This window comes from Chroicocephalus ridibundus, chromosome 2 (assembly GCF_963924245.1).
Source record: "Chroicocephalus ridibundus chromosome 2, bChrRid1.1, whole genome shotgun sequence".
Taxonomy (NCBI): Eukaryota; Metazoa; Chordata; class Aves; order Charadriiformes; family Laridae; genus Chroicocephalus; species Chroicocephalus ridibundus.
Window position 1 is genome coordinate 28,383,880 of NC_086285.1, and position 14,855 is coordinate 28,398,734.

Here is a 14,855-nt window from a genome sequence, read left to right on the forward strand (position 1 = left end):
GTTCTGCTGGCCGGGCAGGTCCAGGCGGCGCTCCCGAAAAACACACACAAAAAAAAAAAAAAAAAAAAAAAAAAAAACAAATCACCCATTTAAAAAGCGGGGTCGGGTCTCACGCCGGGGGCCTGGTTTCTCTCCTCGTCTCGTTCTCGCACGCCGGGGCTACACCGGCGCCGGCTTTGCGCGGTGGAGGAGGCAGCGCGGCCAGTCCCCGCCCGGTCCGTGAGCAACTCTGAAGCGTTTAGATCGGTGTCCCGAAAACTTGTGGAAAACTTATGTTATCCACGGGCCGCAGGCCACCTGACAAAAAAAAAAACGTCTGAGGACACTAAGGATTAATCATTTTCCTCAGTTTTTATATATACAGGTGTAAAATCAGGCGCAGCCTTTGAACTTTATGTTGAAGGCGGCGAAGTGCGTGAAAGACTTCTTGCCCTGCTCTAGCTGAGGGCTGCGGGCAGACCATTTGATTTATTTCCATTTTTCAAAGGAATGGAGAAAGTCGTCCGATTAGCAGTGGTATTATTATAATCTCCATTCTTAAACCTTGAAAGACCCTCGTAAACAATCGGCTCCTTCTCCCAGCCCGGTTCCCACCGCCGCTTGGTAACGACTGGAAGATTAATGAGGCTTTTTTAGCAACACCTGTCTTTTTAAGCTGTCGACACAACCAATTAATACTTTTAATTACCACTACAAGGAAACTAACCAGAACCTTTCTGATTTGATTTGGCCGCTGAATTTTATCCCCTCTGAAGGGAAGCAGCCGGGCCCGGGGGGGGCTGGTTTTGCTGCAGGTTTATTTTGCCTTGGGCTGGACGGGGGCGTTATTTGGTTTTTTGGGGATCAAAAAAAAATTGTTTTCGGTTTATTTCGCTTCGCGTTTCCCTGCGCCTTTGGAAGTATTTTGCCATCCCTTTGGAGAAGGGGGAAATAAAAGCGCTTGTTGACAGGACCCCGGAGCGCACAAGTCCCCCGTTCCCCTCAAAACCAGCCGCTGTCACCGGCGGCCCCGGGGACGGCGCGAGAAAGGCTGGAGGGAGCAAGGAGCCGCTCAGACCAAAGTTACCATAGGGAGAATTAATTCCCCGGGGCGAGGGGGGGGAGGCCGATCCGAGTGGCACCGAGTTCAGGACAGTTTCTACGAGTTATTTCAACGAAAGAGCGAGTGTCCCGCCGGCGGGGCCGGGCGGACCGGGCGCAGGCGGCACCCCAGCCCTGCCGGCGGCGGGACGGCGAGCCGGGCGCCGGGCGGGAGCTCCGCGCTCCCGTCGGGGCTGGGCTCTTCCCTCCCTGCACCCCCATTTCCTCGGGGGTCCCTGGTCTCCATTCGAATAATCGAACGGCCGAGCAGGAGACGGGGCAAAAACTTGGACAGAAAGCGTGTTTTCCGTTCAAGCGTGGCACGGGTGCGATCAAAAGTTCACAGCTGCCCCTGAGCGGTGCCAGCAGTCCCCTCTCTCTCCAAAAATCCCCTTTCAGCCATAGGGTGTGTGGGGGCTGTGTCCCGGCTTCCAGACCTGCCCGAATTGCTGGGAAATGGGGCTGCCAAGCAATCCCCGACCTTCTCCTGGGGGGACATTCCAAAGGGCGTGATCAAACCTTGCCCCCACGCACGTGTTTCCCGAGGCGAGGAGAAGTGGGCGAGCAGGGTGCGAGAAAGAAGCGGGAGCACCCAGCTCGGGACGCTTCACCCCGGCCCATCCTCGGTGGGCTTTTCCCTCTCCCCCCACCCCGATCCCCCAGCTGCGGCATGTGCGTTACTGGAAGTTCCTCCGATCGAAAGCCGGGAGCTGGGAAGGAAAAGGCGGGGGTCTTTAGGTTAAACGGGCACCTCTCCGCCTGGTAAATTCCCCCCCCCCCGTGCCGTTCCTTGTCTGCTCTCCTTTGTGTTATCTCTCATGCTGCCCAGGCCTCGCAGAGTTATGCCGTAAAGGCGATGTCCCACATTAAAACAATATGAATTCGCGGACGGATCCTGAATATGAATGAGGTATGTGGTCGTATGACTGCTTTTAAGCTGTACTTCTCCGAATATGGCTTTAATTAAATGTCTTCCGGCTCTAAAAGATTACATGTTGTGCAAAATATATCCTAGCATGAAATTTACTTCCACGATACAAAATTAGGTTACTTATAAATGTCTTCATTTAAAAAAGAAAATCGCTTTTCCTCGTTCTGGTTTCTGTTTTCTTGAACAGAGAGCTCCAACGAGGAAAGAGGGTTGGGATAATATATTTATAGAGGCACGTGCAACAAAACCTGCCAGAAGCGGAGTGGGTGAGGGCTGCTTGTTCAAATTCAGACAATTCGCAAAACAGGCAAGTTAATCCAGATCTGATTTGTTTCAGATCCAGCTGTCAGAACCCCGGGATACCTCCCGCGTCTTATGCTGCAGATATTTAATGTGCTCTTACCGCCTCCCCCACCCCGTCCCTTCCTCCTGCGTTTATTCCCTGCGAAGGATGCTCGGGGAGGGGGAAGAGGGGTCAGGGCAAACAGGTGGAGAAAGGTGACCATCTCCACTGGCGAAAAATAAAAATAATTCTTGGCGGGGTGGAGGAGAGCGTCGTGGTGAGACTGGGACCAGTTAATCGGGCAAAGCGGTTTCACTCCGCCAGTGAAATCGCGCTCGGTGTCAAGAGCTTTCCCGCTCCGGACGGTGGATGCAGGCGGGATTCGCGTTGCTGGAGGCGATGCTCTGTTTGTCTGTTTCTTTTTACGCCCTCAGACACGGGACCTCGCCTAGCTGAGTTTCTATAGAGAGATCAGATAATGGATCCCTCTGGATTACCTTTCTAAATTAACTTTTAGGTTTGTTTTTATAGTCCGTTGAGACCCTGGCAAAAGAGGCTGTAGCTAGATACAGATACGAGATAAACATATAAAGCAATCTCATTACACGGGAACGAGTGAAGAACTCTCCTTGCAATCTACTCTAGATAACGAGGCTGCCTGAAGAAACAAGTAAAGCCGAGATATTTACTTCTTTTCCTATTAAATAAACCTCAATAACTGCATTGACTTTGCTCAGTGTTTACTACATTTCCATTCAATGCTTGGGTAAATGCATCCCTAAAGGTAGAGTAAATAATTGCACTGATCTCAACAAGGGAAATGTGTAGGCATTTGAAGTGTACTAAAAATAAACGAAGGCGAAACAGACTGAAGAGAGGGGACAATCGCACTCGTTTGCCGCAATTAAAGCCTCAGCTTTCGCTTGCCGGAATCGGAGGCTTCCCGAGCGCAGGCGGGGTGACGCGTTCCCAGCGGTGTCACAGGGACAGGACGCGAGTGGCCGTGGGGAGCCGGGGCCCGGCCGGTGGCGGGCGGGCTCGGGAGAGCTCGGCGCGGCGCCCAGCTCCGGGGAGCCGCTGGCCGCTGCCGCAGGAGAAATTGCATCCTCTCCTCCGACTTAAAAGAGCCTCGAGTTTCCATTCGCCTCCGAGCCCTTCAAGATGGGCACTTAGGAGCGCTGGGGTTTTTTTTTGTTGTTTTTTTAATTGGATGGCGTCTTCTTCTTCTGCCAGAAGAAGGGTTTGGTTTTGGTTGTTGTTTTTTTTTTTTAATTGTTGTTGTTTTTTCTTTCATTTGAAAAGAAAACAAAACAACAAAAGTCCCCGCTAAAACCAACATCTCTATTTCAGCTGCACCCGAGCAGGCGGGGACGCCTGCCAAGCGAAAGCCTCCCAGGCGGAGGTCTGCAAACCTGCGGCCGCCTTCGGGGAGGCTCCCCCTGACCCACGGAGGGGAAGGTCCCCCCGCGCAAGGCTCCCAGAGGAGGGGCGAGGAGGGCAAACCCACCCGCTCAGGCTCTTTACGGGGATCCCGCACGCCGGAGCCTGGTTCGCCGTGTGAGCAGAGCGGGAGAGACCCGTTCGGGGGGAGGAGGTTCTGTGCAGGCGGTGTGGATGCACACCTGGCCAGGTGCGGGGCGAGGCGGGCGGACGGGCCTCCCGCGGGGGTCCCCGTCCCCCCGCCGAGCAGCCGCTCGCCTGAAGCCTAATTCCGTTTTAAAGCAGATATTCAGCCTCCAGACCACCCCCACCCCCCCCACCCCCCCACCAGAGAAAACAACCAACGACAACAACACGACAAAACTAACCAAACAAAAAGCCCCGACTCTCTGCAGAGCCACACATTGAATGAATCTGGCTGTAAGGTTTTAATTACAGCGAAGGCTTCGCTACAAATCTGTACAAGAGACAGTGGCTGGTTCCCTCTGGATCTTTCCCCTTCTGAGTCCTATTATTTTGACCCACGCTACAACACAGAGAGCGGCGTGTGTGATCCATCTGCGAGGCTGGGCTGGGGTTTACCCCCCCTCCTCCGCCTCCCTGCCACTTCCTTCACACTCGCGGTATGGAAAGCCATTGACGCCTGCCTGTCTGTTATAATGTTGGTGGGTTGAAATCCAGAGGAGCCTCCGCTCCGCTCTTGCTCTCGCACTGGCAGCGCTCAAATTCCCCAGTCTCTCCTTAAAATAGCTCGCTTCCAGCTTGAGGAGGTGACCTCCTTTTGCGGGAGCCTTTGCTCGCCACTCAGCTGCTGTTAAGACGATGGCAATATGACATGCTGGCAGAAGGAAAAGAGGCCATGTGTTTTGGGGTAAACAGGCTTGAGAGACCGTGGGGGGGCGGGGGGAATGCCATCGGCGGTTGCAAGGCGAGATATTTTGTTGTAGCCCCTCCGGGAGCTGTAAATAACGCGGGCAGAGCCGCGCTGCCAGGGCAGGACCGTGCCGTACCGAGCAGCATCCTTGCAACACCCGCGTCCTGCGGCCGCGGACACCCGCGGAGCGCCACGGCCGCGCGGGGCGGGGGCCCAAGTTCGGCGACCGGCGAAGCCGCCCTCCGGGCGGGGAAAGCTCCGTGCCTCTGCGGAGGGAACCTCTCCGCAAAAATGCGTCTGGAGCGGATCGCCGCCGGCGGGAATATTCTTCGGGTTTCCACTTCTCTCGAGATTTTCCCACCGCCGCTCTGCAGGAGACCCCCACTCTCTCCAGAGCCCTTTTCGACTGCTTTGTGCGTTCCTTTCTGTTGCTAAAAAAAACCCCAGGGGATCCCACACTAACCTTTGCATCTCCCTCCCCCAACATTTCTCTGCCCCTTTAAAAAAATCCTATTGCGAGATCCGCTTCGTGCGTGTACACGGGCTTCCCGCGGAAAAAAACACGGGCACTAGCATCATTCCTGAAATAAGCTTCTCTCGGACTTTCCCAGCCACCCTGGTCGGAGTGGGACAGAAAAACACTCTCCCGGACTCTGGTGTGAATTGGGGAGGAGGGATATACCCTCCCAGAGAGCAGCCCTCAGCCCCTGCGCACTCCTTCTGCGGGCAGGAACCCCCCAACGAGAGCATCCTGGGGGGAGCCTCGCCTGATGAACGCCAGCAGCTATCACACACACCCCCGCAACGAACCAACAAACACGCAAAGCCACCCGAAAGAGGGACTCCGCTTGCAGAGCCCACCCGTGCAAACACCAGAGCAGGACTTCCCGCGAAGGAGGGGACGAGAATTGAAACGGGAATGTTTGTTTTCCCCTGTTGTTATTGTTGAACGCATGAATGAATGAATGAATGAATGGAACAGAAGGTGCTCGGAGGCATATAGGAAGCCTCTGGCCGCTTATATTAACTTCCTATTATACCCTAAAAATAGAACCCCGTTTCCTGTTGTTCGTCAGCTCCTTCTGACTGTTGTGTCTGTTGTGCGATATCTTTCGACTCACAAATGTGACTTTAAACCACGCACACACGCTTTGGTCTTTTGAAAGTATTACCCGCAAACATCATTAAAGCGACGGGGTTTAAGGTGACACAGAGGACTGGTAGCACGAAGTCACCCAGTCCTGGGGCACAGGGAGCCCGGTGCGCGGTGCCACACTCTCCGCCCGTCACCGCGGCTGCGGGGGAGTACCGGCGTGGCGGGGAGAAGGCCGCTCTGCCCCCGCGGCTCTCAGACAGCCTGGGGGGAGGAGAGGGACCGGCCCTAAACCCGTTCGGGATGCCAAGGCCTCCCTGTCCTCCAGGCGAGCGAAGGTGACTTGCGGAGCGCATCTCCAGGGAAGATTAAACCGGGGGGGTGAGGAGAGGAGAAGCCCGGCCGGGGATGCGCGGGAAGGGCGCGGAGCACCGCGCAAGGCGCATCCCTATCGCCCTCGGCCAGGGCTGCAGCCTCCCCCTCCGGGAGCTCGGGTTCGGCCACGGAAGGAGCAGAGAAGCCAGGCAGGGGGGTATCAGAGGCGATGAGCTCCTACTGCCTTTCCCCGGGGAGGGGCGGGTGCTCCCAGGCGGCGATGAGGGGGCTCCCGCCCCAGGGAAGTCCCCGCCGCCCCCTAACTGGCACCTTGCCCCAGCCCGCCCGGCTCCCGGGGAGCTCGGTCGAGGCCAGGCAGCTCCCCCTGTGGGCTCCCTCCCCCGCAGCTACGCACCCCACTCGTGACTGCTACCGAGCAGGCTTTCGGAGGCACTTCAGTGCGAGGGCACTAGGAGGTGCGGGGTGTCCGCCCCCCCTTTCATGAGTCACCCACCCTGGCAACGAGCACCCCACTGGTCTGGTGCGTCCGGAGCTATAGATTTAGGTCTAATTTCGTCAAAAGGAGGCCGGTAACGGAGCTCGGCTTACACGCAAGCCGGAGCGGGGGAGGGCCAGTGCTCGGCAGCGCGGGCTCCCGGCGGGCAGGTACCTCCCGGCCGCACCGGCACACCCCGCCCCGGTCTGGGACCCGGGGCCTGTCTGCCCCTCGGAGAAGAAATACCCCAGGGCACGGCTCCGGCCCCTAGTTCCCCCACCCCTGTCCCCCTTTGCCCCCCGCCCCCGGGTGCAGGTAACGGGAGAGGGGGCAGGGCGGTGGGGCAACGGGGCGCCGGGCGGGCAGCGGAGCCGTGCCGAGCCGTGCCGAGCCGCGCAGCCCGTCCCCGCCACCCGCCGTGTCCCGGTCCTGCCGCATTCGCCCTCCCCGCGGGTGCGGATCCTTCGTACCAGAGGCTACGGGGAAAAGGGGGGTGAGGTGGAGGAGGGGGGGGAGAAAAAGAAAAGAAAACAATAAATATTGACAAGAAGCGTGACTCCTTGCAGCCGAGTCATTAACATCGACCAATCACCGGCAGCTCCATACGGAGAGATTTGCCTAATTAAATTGGGGAAAATTATCGGTGTGAGGCTGGATGGAGTCAACTGTCCTGACGACAGGCGAGGATGTCTGAGCAGCCCCGGGTACCCAGCACTTCCCTCCCGCTGGCGCCCACCGAGGGCTCGGCGGGGGCTCCCGCCCCCCCCGGCACTGCCGCCCCCCCCAGCCCGCAGCGCTGCCCACCCCCCCCGCGGGTGCGACCACCGCAGCTGGTCCCTCAGCGAGGCTGAGAGAGGGATGGACATTAACTCCTCTTGTTGCCTATCGAAGGGAGCAGCTCCTGCAGGCTCTCCCTGTCTTTTCTTCTCCTCCTTTTTGTTTCATGGTGCCTGACACAGACGCCTTATTCCCTTCGCTAAGGCGGCATCTAGGTATCATTTCAGACCGGTCTTCTCTCCTGCCCCACTTTTCCCCCGTTCCCGGGTTAGCATCTATTATGCGGCAGGAATTATTTCGAAATAAGAAAGCAACGTGTTGCAAACACTCCCCAGACCACTTTCTGACACCTTTTGTTATGCATGCTCTTGCTGCTGGAGAAAATGCTAGTATGTGCACCTGCGAAAAACGCCTTCATGATGTTAACAGCAAGCTGGAGGGTATAAAGCAATAAAACTGCCAAATGTACCTGTTCCTATTGAGTACATTACCTACACCTATGAATAAAGAGTCCCAGTAGGAATTCTTTCCCTTGTCTTCCCCTTTCTCTATATTTTTATTCATTGTAGATTTGTAAACGCCTGGATCGGGTTACCTATTCGCGTGTTAAAGTGGAACTCTTGTTAAAAGCAGGAGAACAAGGCAAGACACTTACAACTGCATTCAGAGTTACTGAACCGACTCCAAGGGCTCAAGAAGTGAAACAACGATGAGAGGGTGGGGAAGTGGGCACAAAACATCCCAGCCGCCCAGGAAAAAAGACACCCACACACCCCACAGCCCCTGAAATAAGCCAGATGAATTATAAGCGCCGAGAGGCTATGGGTTATGCCCTGCCACCGATCGAGCATCGCCTCGCATCCCCCTTCCCCCCCCTCCCCCTCCCGGACCGTGCAGTATGCAAACAGGGGGCTCGCATCCCCCGTCTTCCCAGAGCTAATGACCGGGCTTTGGAGAAGAAAAACCCAAAATAAATAAAGAAAGCTAAAGGAAAAAAAAAACCCAGAAAGAAAACTTAAAACCCTCTAAATATTTCCAAAAGCGACGCGTTAAGGAAAAAAAATATAAAAATCTGCAAAATCTAGAAACCAGTCCTCAGGCAATGTCGCTGTGAGAGGCAGTGTCAGGACCTGTGCTTGGTCTGGGGATGTCTCTGGGCTGTGCGGGGTTTTGCAAGCGGCGGCTGCTGGTGCCGGTGTTGGCTTTCAAAGCCCGCAGCCTCCAGCCCGTTTCCCCATCCAGAGCAACTTTCGGATTTCTCTAGGCTTAGCGAGTTCCGCCGGGTCCTTCCTACCTCAGTCCTCTCCGGTGGGGTCTGTCTCTGGAGTTCATGCTTAGCTGGACGCCAGGAGATTTAAGCGAGGGAAAGGGGGGGAAAAAAAGGAGAGAGGGAGTGAGAGAGAGAGAGGGGAGAGAGAGGAGAGGGGAGAGAGAGAGATCCTCCGCCGTGCTGGATCAAACTTAATGTCTTTCCCCAGTCCATCTTTGAAAGAGAAGTGGTAATACCACCTGGATGTTCGGATATAAATCCCCTTGCAAATAATAAATGGATTAATAATAACAAGGTATGAAGTTCTTTTTATAGAAAAAAGGAGAGAATTGAAACTAAATGCGGCAGTTAGACAACCATTTTGATAAGAGGATAATTGAGGCGACACTGGTGTATAATTAGAGGATAATTTATGCTATATCCACTTTTATTCCACCTCCCAAAATAAACCCAGTCCATAATCATTACAGGCAAATTGTTCTGAATTTTATAGCAGCAATTTGAACAAAGTACTGCAGTTAATCATGGGAGATTTTTGTGTATTCCTGATTAGAAGTCTAATTGCCTCCTTCCAGAAAGTAAAAATAACTGTAAAACGACTCTATTTTTATCATTAACAATGTTGACAATAAAATAAAATCAACTGGAATTGTAATCTAAAGACAAATTTAGGGCGCAGGCACTTTTTTTTTTTCCCCCTGCTTGGGTCGTTTATATCCTAATCAAGCTTTTGCCAAAACCGCCAACCGCACGTAGCCATTTGCATATATTTGAAAGCGATTACGGGAGCTGCCGCCGCCGCCGCCGCTTTTCAGCGGGGGGAAAAAAAAAAAAATAATAAAAAAAAAATGCGCTGCGCGTCGCTTCGCCGCGGCGAAAATACCGCGCAAGGAAGGGGCGGGGGGGGAAGAACGGAGGGGGTCGTGTAGTGAGGGAGGGGGGGATGCGTGATTTGGGGGGGGGGGAAGGGGGGATGGGGGCGGGCACGGGCAGCGCGCGCGCTGCCGGCGGGGCGGTGACGTCAGGGGGTTGAGTGACCAATAGGGAGGCGCTGCCCTCCGGAGACGAACCATTCGACTTGTGCGCGTCCCTGCCCTTCAAGTCGAAGCGCCGGAGCCCCAACTTTCCCGGCTCCCACCTTAAAACACCCCACCCCCCCACCCCCCCCCCCCTAACGCCCGGCCTCTCCCCCCATCCCACCCCCCCCAAAAAAAAGAAAAAAAAACAAAAAAACCCACCCCACGCTCCGAGCGCGGGGGGGGATGGCGGGGGTGGTGGGGTGGGGGGGATGAAGGAAAAGAGCGGCGCAAAAAAGCGCCGGGAGTAGCCCGCCCTCCCCCTCCACACACCCCGCACACCGCCCTCCCCTTCCTCCCCTCCCTCAGCGATCGAGGGCCCCTCGCACAACGGCTCCTCGGAGAGGAGGGGGGGGGGGAAGGAAAAAAAAAAAGGCGGAAAGGGAAAGAAAAAAAAAAAAGAGAGAGAGGGGGGAAAAAAAAAAAAAGAAAAGAAATTAAATTAAATCACCGCCGCCTCTCCAGCGGTGCCGCGGCGGGTAAGGGGAGCGGCGGTGGCTGGGCAGAGAGGAGGCAGAGCGCGGGGGGCGAGCCGGGGAGCGCCGCGCTCTCCCTCCCAAACTTTGATGATGACCATGACTACGATGGCTGACGGGCTGGACGCGCAAGACTCCTCCAAATCCGCCTTCATGGAGTTCGGGCAGCAGCAGCCGCCGCCGCCGCAGCCGCCGCCGCCGCCCCACTCCCAGCAGAGCTCGCCGGCCATGGCCGGCGCCCACTACCCGCTGCACTGCCTGCACTCCGCCGCCGGCTCCCACCCGCACCACCAGCATCACCACCACAGCTCGCCCTACTCCGGCAGCGCCGGCTCCTACAACCACCGCTCGCTGGCCGCCTACCCCTACGTGAGCCACTCGCAGCACAGCCCTTACCTCCAGTCCTACCACAACAGCAGCGCGGCCAGCCAGACGCGGGCGGACGATGCAGGTGAGCCCGGCACCGCTTCCCTAACCCGCTGCCAGCTTCTCCCCCCTTCCCCTCCCCATCCTTCCATCCCCGGGCCTCTTCCCGGACACCCCCCGGGGCATCTGCAGAACGACCCCCGCCGTGCCCCAGGGTGCGCGGAGCGGCGGGAAGAGAACCGGGGACGCTAGTTCCGCGGGCCTACAGCCGCGGTACCCGGCGGCGGGGCCGCTGCGATGTTCTCCCCCCCCGCCGGTGCCGCGGCTGTGCCGGGCACCGGCGCCTTCCCCGTTCGCCCCGCGGCCGGCGAGCAGGGGGCTGCGCTCAGCGCTCCTTTGTTACGGCGGTACCGGCTTTAAGCAAAATTCCTGCTAACACCTGAGGAGTGAAAGTTTCCAGGCGAGCGGGTCGCATTCCGCTCGGGGGCCGTCTGATTTATGGTTTTGGGGGGGTTCTTTTTTTTTTTTTTTTTTTTTTGCAGGGAGCCGCTCATTTGTACGTATTCATCCGGAGGGGCACGGCGGGGGGGGGGGGGGGGAGGGTGCAGGGGGGCGAGAAAAGCATTGTTAAAAGTCTCGGACTGGTGATTCACTGACCACCAAACCGGCGACGCGAAGTCAATTAGCTGGGTAAAACCTGGATGGCTCTGGAACCAGGCATCCCTTCACAAAGCCAGGGCTGCACTTTATTTTAATTATTTTTTTTTTCATATTATTTCCCCCCCCCCGCCCCCTGGGGAAAGGCAGCGTGCCCACTATGCCCGGACAGTTGTTTTTCCCTCCAGTAGCTCCCAAGCAGCAGCGTGTGTCACGACGTGTCCTTAAGGAGCCGGAGCCTGTGTGCAGGCGACGGTGCCGAACCGGCGTCGGGGCAAGCGGCTGGATTTTTTAGGAGCCGTGGTAGCCAAAATGCCCGCGTTAAGCGGCTATGGAGGGTGATGTTTCAGCTGTGTTGTTTTGATTGCAGATCAGCAAAAAACCACAGTGATTGAAAACGGTGAAATCAGATTCAATGGAAAAGGGAAAAAGATTCGGAAGCCTCGAACCATTTACTCTAGTCTACAACTCCAGGCTTTAAATCATCGCTTTCAGCAGACTCAGTACCTGGCACTTCCAGAGAGAGCTGAACTGGCAGCTTCATTAGGACTTACCCAGACACAGGTAATTACTGGGAATCCCAAATCACTGAAATCCTGCTCAAGCAATAAAGGCCAAGCAAAGTACGATGCTCCCTAAACGTTTTGGCCTCTGTGTGGGAACGGTAGAAAAGGTAACGCACACGGCCCCCCCCCCCATCTATATGCGATAGGACTTATCTAATGCACGACAGAGAGACCGGGCTACCGCAGAAGGGGCTGAACGCGCCCTTCCCTCCGCCGTCTGGCGAGCGAACGCTCCCTTTGATGCCACGCGTAACAGTTTAAAATTGCCTGTATTTTCGGATCATTCCAGCACCGAGATACAAACGCCCAGCTGTGGAAAGGAGAACAAAACAAAGGCAAGGGATCGCTGGGCCTGAGGTAGAGCTAAAAGCAAAGCAAAGCTGCCTCGTAGCAACCTATAGGTAGAGGGGAAGCAGGAACACGTTAGGAAATACCTGTAAAATCAATAGTTAATTCAGCCTGGATGACTAACGCAAATGCAGTGGTTACCCTTGGGCAATATGTACGAAAGGTGATAATAGATCTGAAGATCAAAGACAGCCGTGTACAAAATTATGGCAGGTTAAGCCATAGTTAAGTGTGGTTGGAGTAGCTGTGCCATTCTGCTAATTTAAGCTTGAAAGACACATGAGGCATCACAGGCTTCCTAGGCTGGGGTTTGCGGAGAAGTGCATGGATAGATGGGATCAATTCGAGTGAAATGTAATCATGTGAATTTATGAGCTTAACAAATAACCTCAGGATTTTATCATTGTCATTGATAACAGTCGCTGCCAGCCAGCGATTTTTAAATACTCAGCAAACATTAATCATGGGAATAGACCTGATGGTTTTACAAATGGGATTTTGGTACCCTTAGCATGCATGCTCTGTCTCTCTGCTGTCTCGCTTTCTCTCTCACACGCATAGGTTCAGGGGCCCGATCCTGAGCATGCAGCTAGACAAGCACCCCTGCTTATGCCCTGACATTACGTCTGCAAAGTTTGCAAGGTCAAATACACATGTGGGAGTTGTTTTCTTTGTTTGATTGATTTTTAAGAAATATGTTTGTATGTATGTCTTACATGTATGTAATTTTTATAATAATTCCGGTCAGCCAGAGTGGGCCCGATCCCTGCACACCTCATCGAGTGCAGGCTCCTTACTCGAGAGTTCTGCTGGATTAGGAGCAGGATGAGACCCAAAGCAATCTTGATAGCCAATTACTCGCCGAGAAAAGAGAATTTTCCTTTCTTTAAAGACAACTTTTAAAATAAAGCCACAATCCTGGTTTCATTGTGCCTCCTGCCCCGTCACATCACCAAGGACCGCTTGATCATGCATGTTTTCGGCTGCGCGATTTCTTTGTAAGATGCCCTTTGTCTATTGGCTCTTCTCTCCTGGCACAAAATCATATGATTGCCAGTGTTTGGCAACAGTTTGCCCAAATGATCAAATGACCTCCAAAATTCTGAATGAGGCGCTAAAGCAAGAGAGCTCAGAGCACGTACTCTCTTTCAGCTCCATCAATCTGGCCTGCCCAGGGAAAAGAACCTTCCGTGTTAAAACCTGCATCCCTGTCGCTTTCCAGCTCCGCTCTGCCTCTCCTGTTCTCTCCAGCTGCATCCAGAGCCCAAGAGCGGCCGTAGCCACCCCTCCTTCCCCTCTCCCCATCCCCAGCTCCGTACCCGGCTGGCGTGGGCTCCCGCCACCTTCCCTAGAGCAAACCCACGGCCCCCGGGGGTCTCCCCTGCCGCGCCCGGGGTGCTGACGGCAATCTAACCAATATCTGCTGCTGGTTTGGTTCACAGGTGAAGATCTGGTTTCAGAACAAGCGCTCCAAATTCAAGAAGCTGCTGAAGCAGGGCAGCAACCCCCACGAGAGCGACCCTCTGCCCGGCTCCGCCGCCCTCTCCCCTCGCTCGCCAGCTCTGCCTCCAGTCTGGGACGTTTCAGCTTCTGCCAAGGGAGTCAATATGCCTCCCAACAGCTACATGCCTGGCTATTCTCACTGGTATTCTTCTCCACATCAAGACACAATGCAGAGACCACAAATGATGTGAATTGTCCAAGAGAAATAATCTCCCAAGAACGCCTCGTCTCGACATGGCAAAAAAGTTCCCCTGCTTTGCCAAGCCGTGCCAGCTAACAGGCTCTGTGTGAACTTGTAGATGCGGCAAAGAGACAGAGTGGCTTTATTTTATTTTATTTTTTTTAAGTAACCTCAGCGATTGATCTTGAACAGAAAGACACAATTTTCATTCTGGCGCACAGAAGACACTTCTCTTTAGGATATTTTCCTTTGGACTCCAAGGCACCAGCCTCTTTCTCTGTGGAGTATACGTCAAAACAAACTTTTTACTGACTTTGCCCACAAGAAGAACCTGAATCTACCATGGCAGCCGTTTTTACTTGTTTAATGAGCTAAAGACATTACATGATGAAAGAGAGACTAGTCAAAGCTCCTTCATTTTTATTCACCAAATCCGGACTGGGGAAAAAAATTAAAAGACAGAAGAATGGATTTTAAAAAAAAAAAGAAAAAAAAAAAAAAGAAGAGGGGGAAAAAAGGAGAACTGGTTGAAAAATGAAAATATACTGTAAGATTAGAACATTACCACGAAGCAAAACCTGCATGCTTTCTCAAAATGCAATGGGCTGCGGCTCAGAAGAAACCACCGTCTCTCCCGCGAAGAGCCCCCTCACCCGCACCCGCACACACCCGCACACAGCCGGACAGACTCCCGGAGACGAGCAGGAACGACAGAGCGAGGGATCGGCGGCGACACCCGCCGCCGCGGTCTGGGGAAGGAAGGTTCAGCGCTGCCTGACGGCAGCCTCACCCGCTGAGCGAGAGGGACCTTTCCCCCGAGCAACCTTTCTGTATATATTGTTGAATTTTAGTTGTACATATACTTTGTATGTTTTTGTCTTCTTTCATATATAGAGTAAAAGCCACAAAACGCCCGCCTGGCTCCTATTTCTCCCAGCCTTAGCGGACCCCCACCTCCCCCCGACCTGCCCCCCCCACCCTCCAGTTCAGCCGAGGCAGCTGGACACTGTCCCCCCCTCCTTGCACAGACACCGCGACCTGAGCATACATCTGCGAGCAAAGACAGAAAAGATGGGCGGGGGGGGGGTTGGGGGGGGGGGCGAAGAGATGTTGGGGGGGGTAT

General features: G+C 54.8%; 1 protein-coding gene across 1 annotated transcript; it reads left to right on the forward strand.

Moving 5' to 3' along the window:
• The first annotated feature begins 10,017 nt into the window (after positions 1 to 10,017).
• DLX6 (distal-less homeobox 6) lies at positions 10,018 to 14,583 on the forward strand. Its single transcript, XM_063323891.1, has 3 exons — positions 10,018 to 10,562; positions 11,505 to 11,698; positions 13,491 to 14,583. Exons 1-3 carry the CDS (start codon positions 10,202 to 10,204, stop codon positions 13,740 to 13,742), a joined length of 807 nt encoding a protein of 268 aa, XP_063179961.1. The 5' UTR covers positions 10,018 to 10,201; the 3' UTR covers positions 13,743 to 14,583.
• Positions 14,584 to 14,855: the final 272 nt, after the last annotated feature.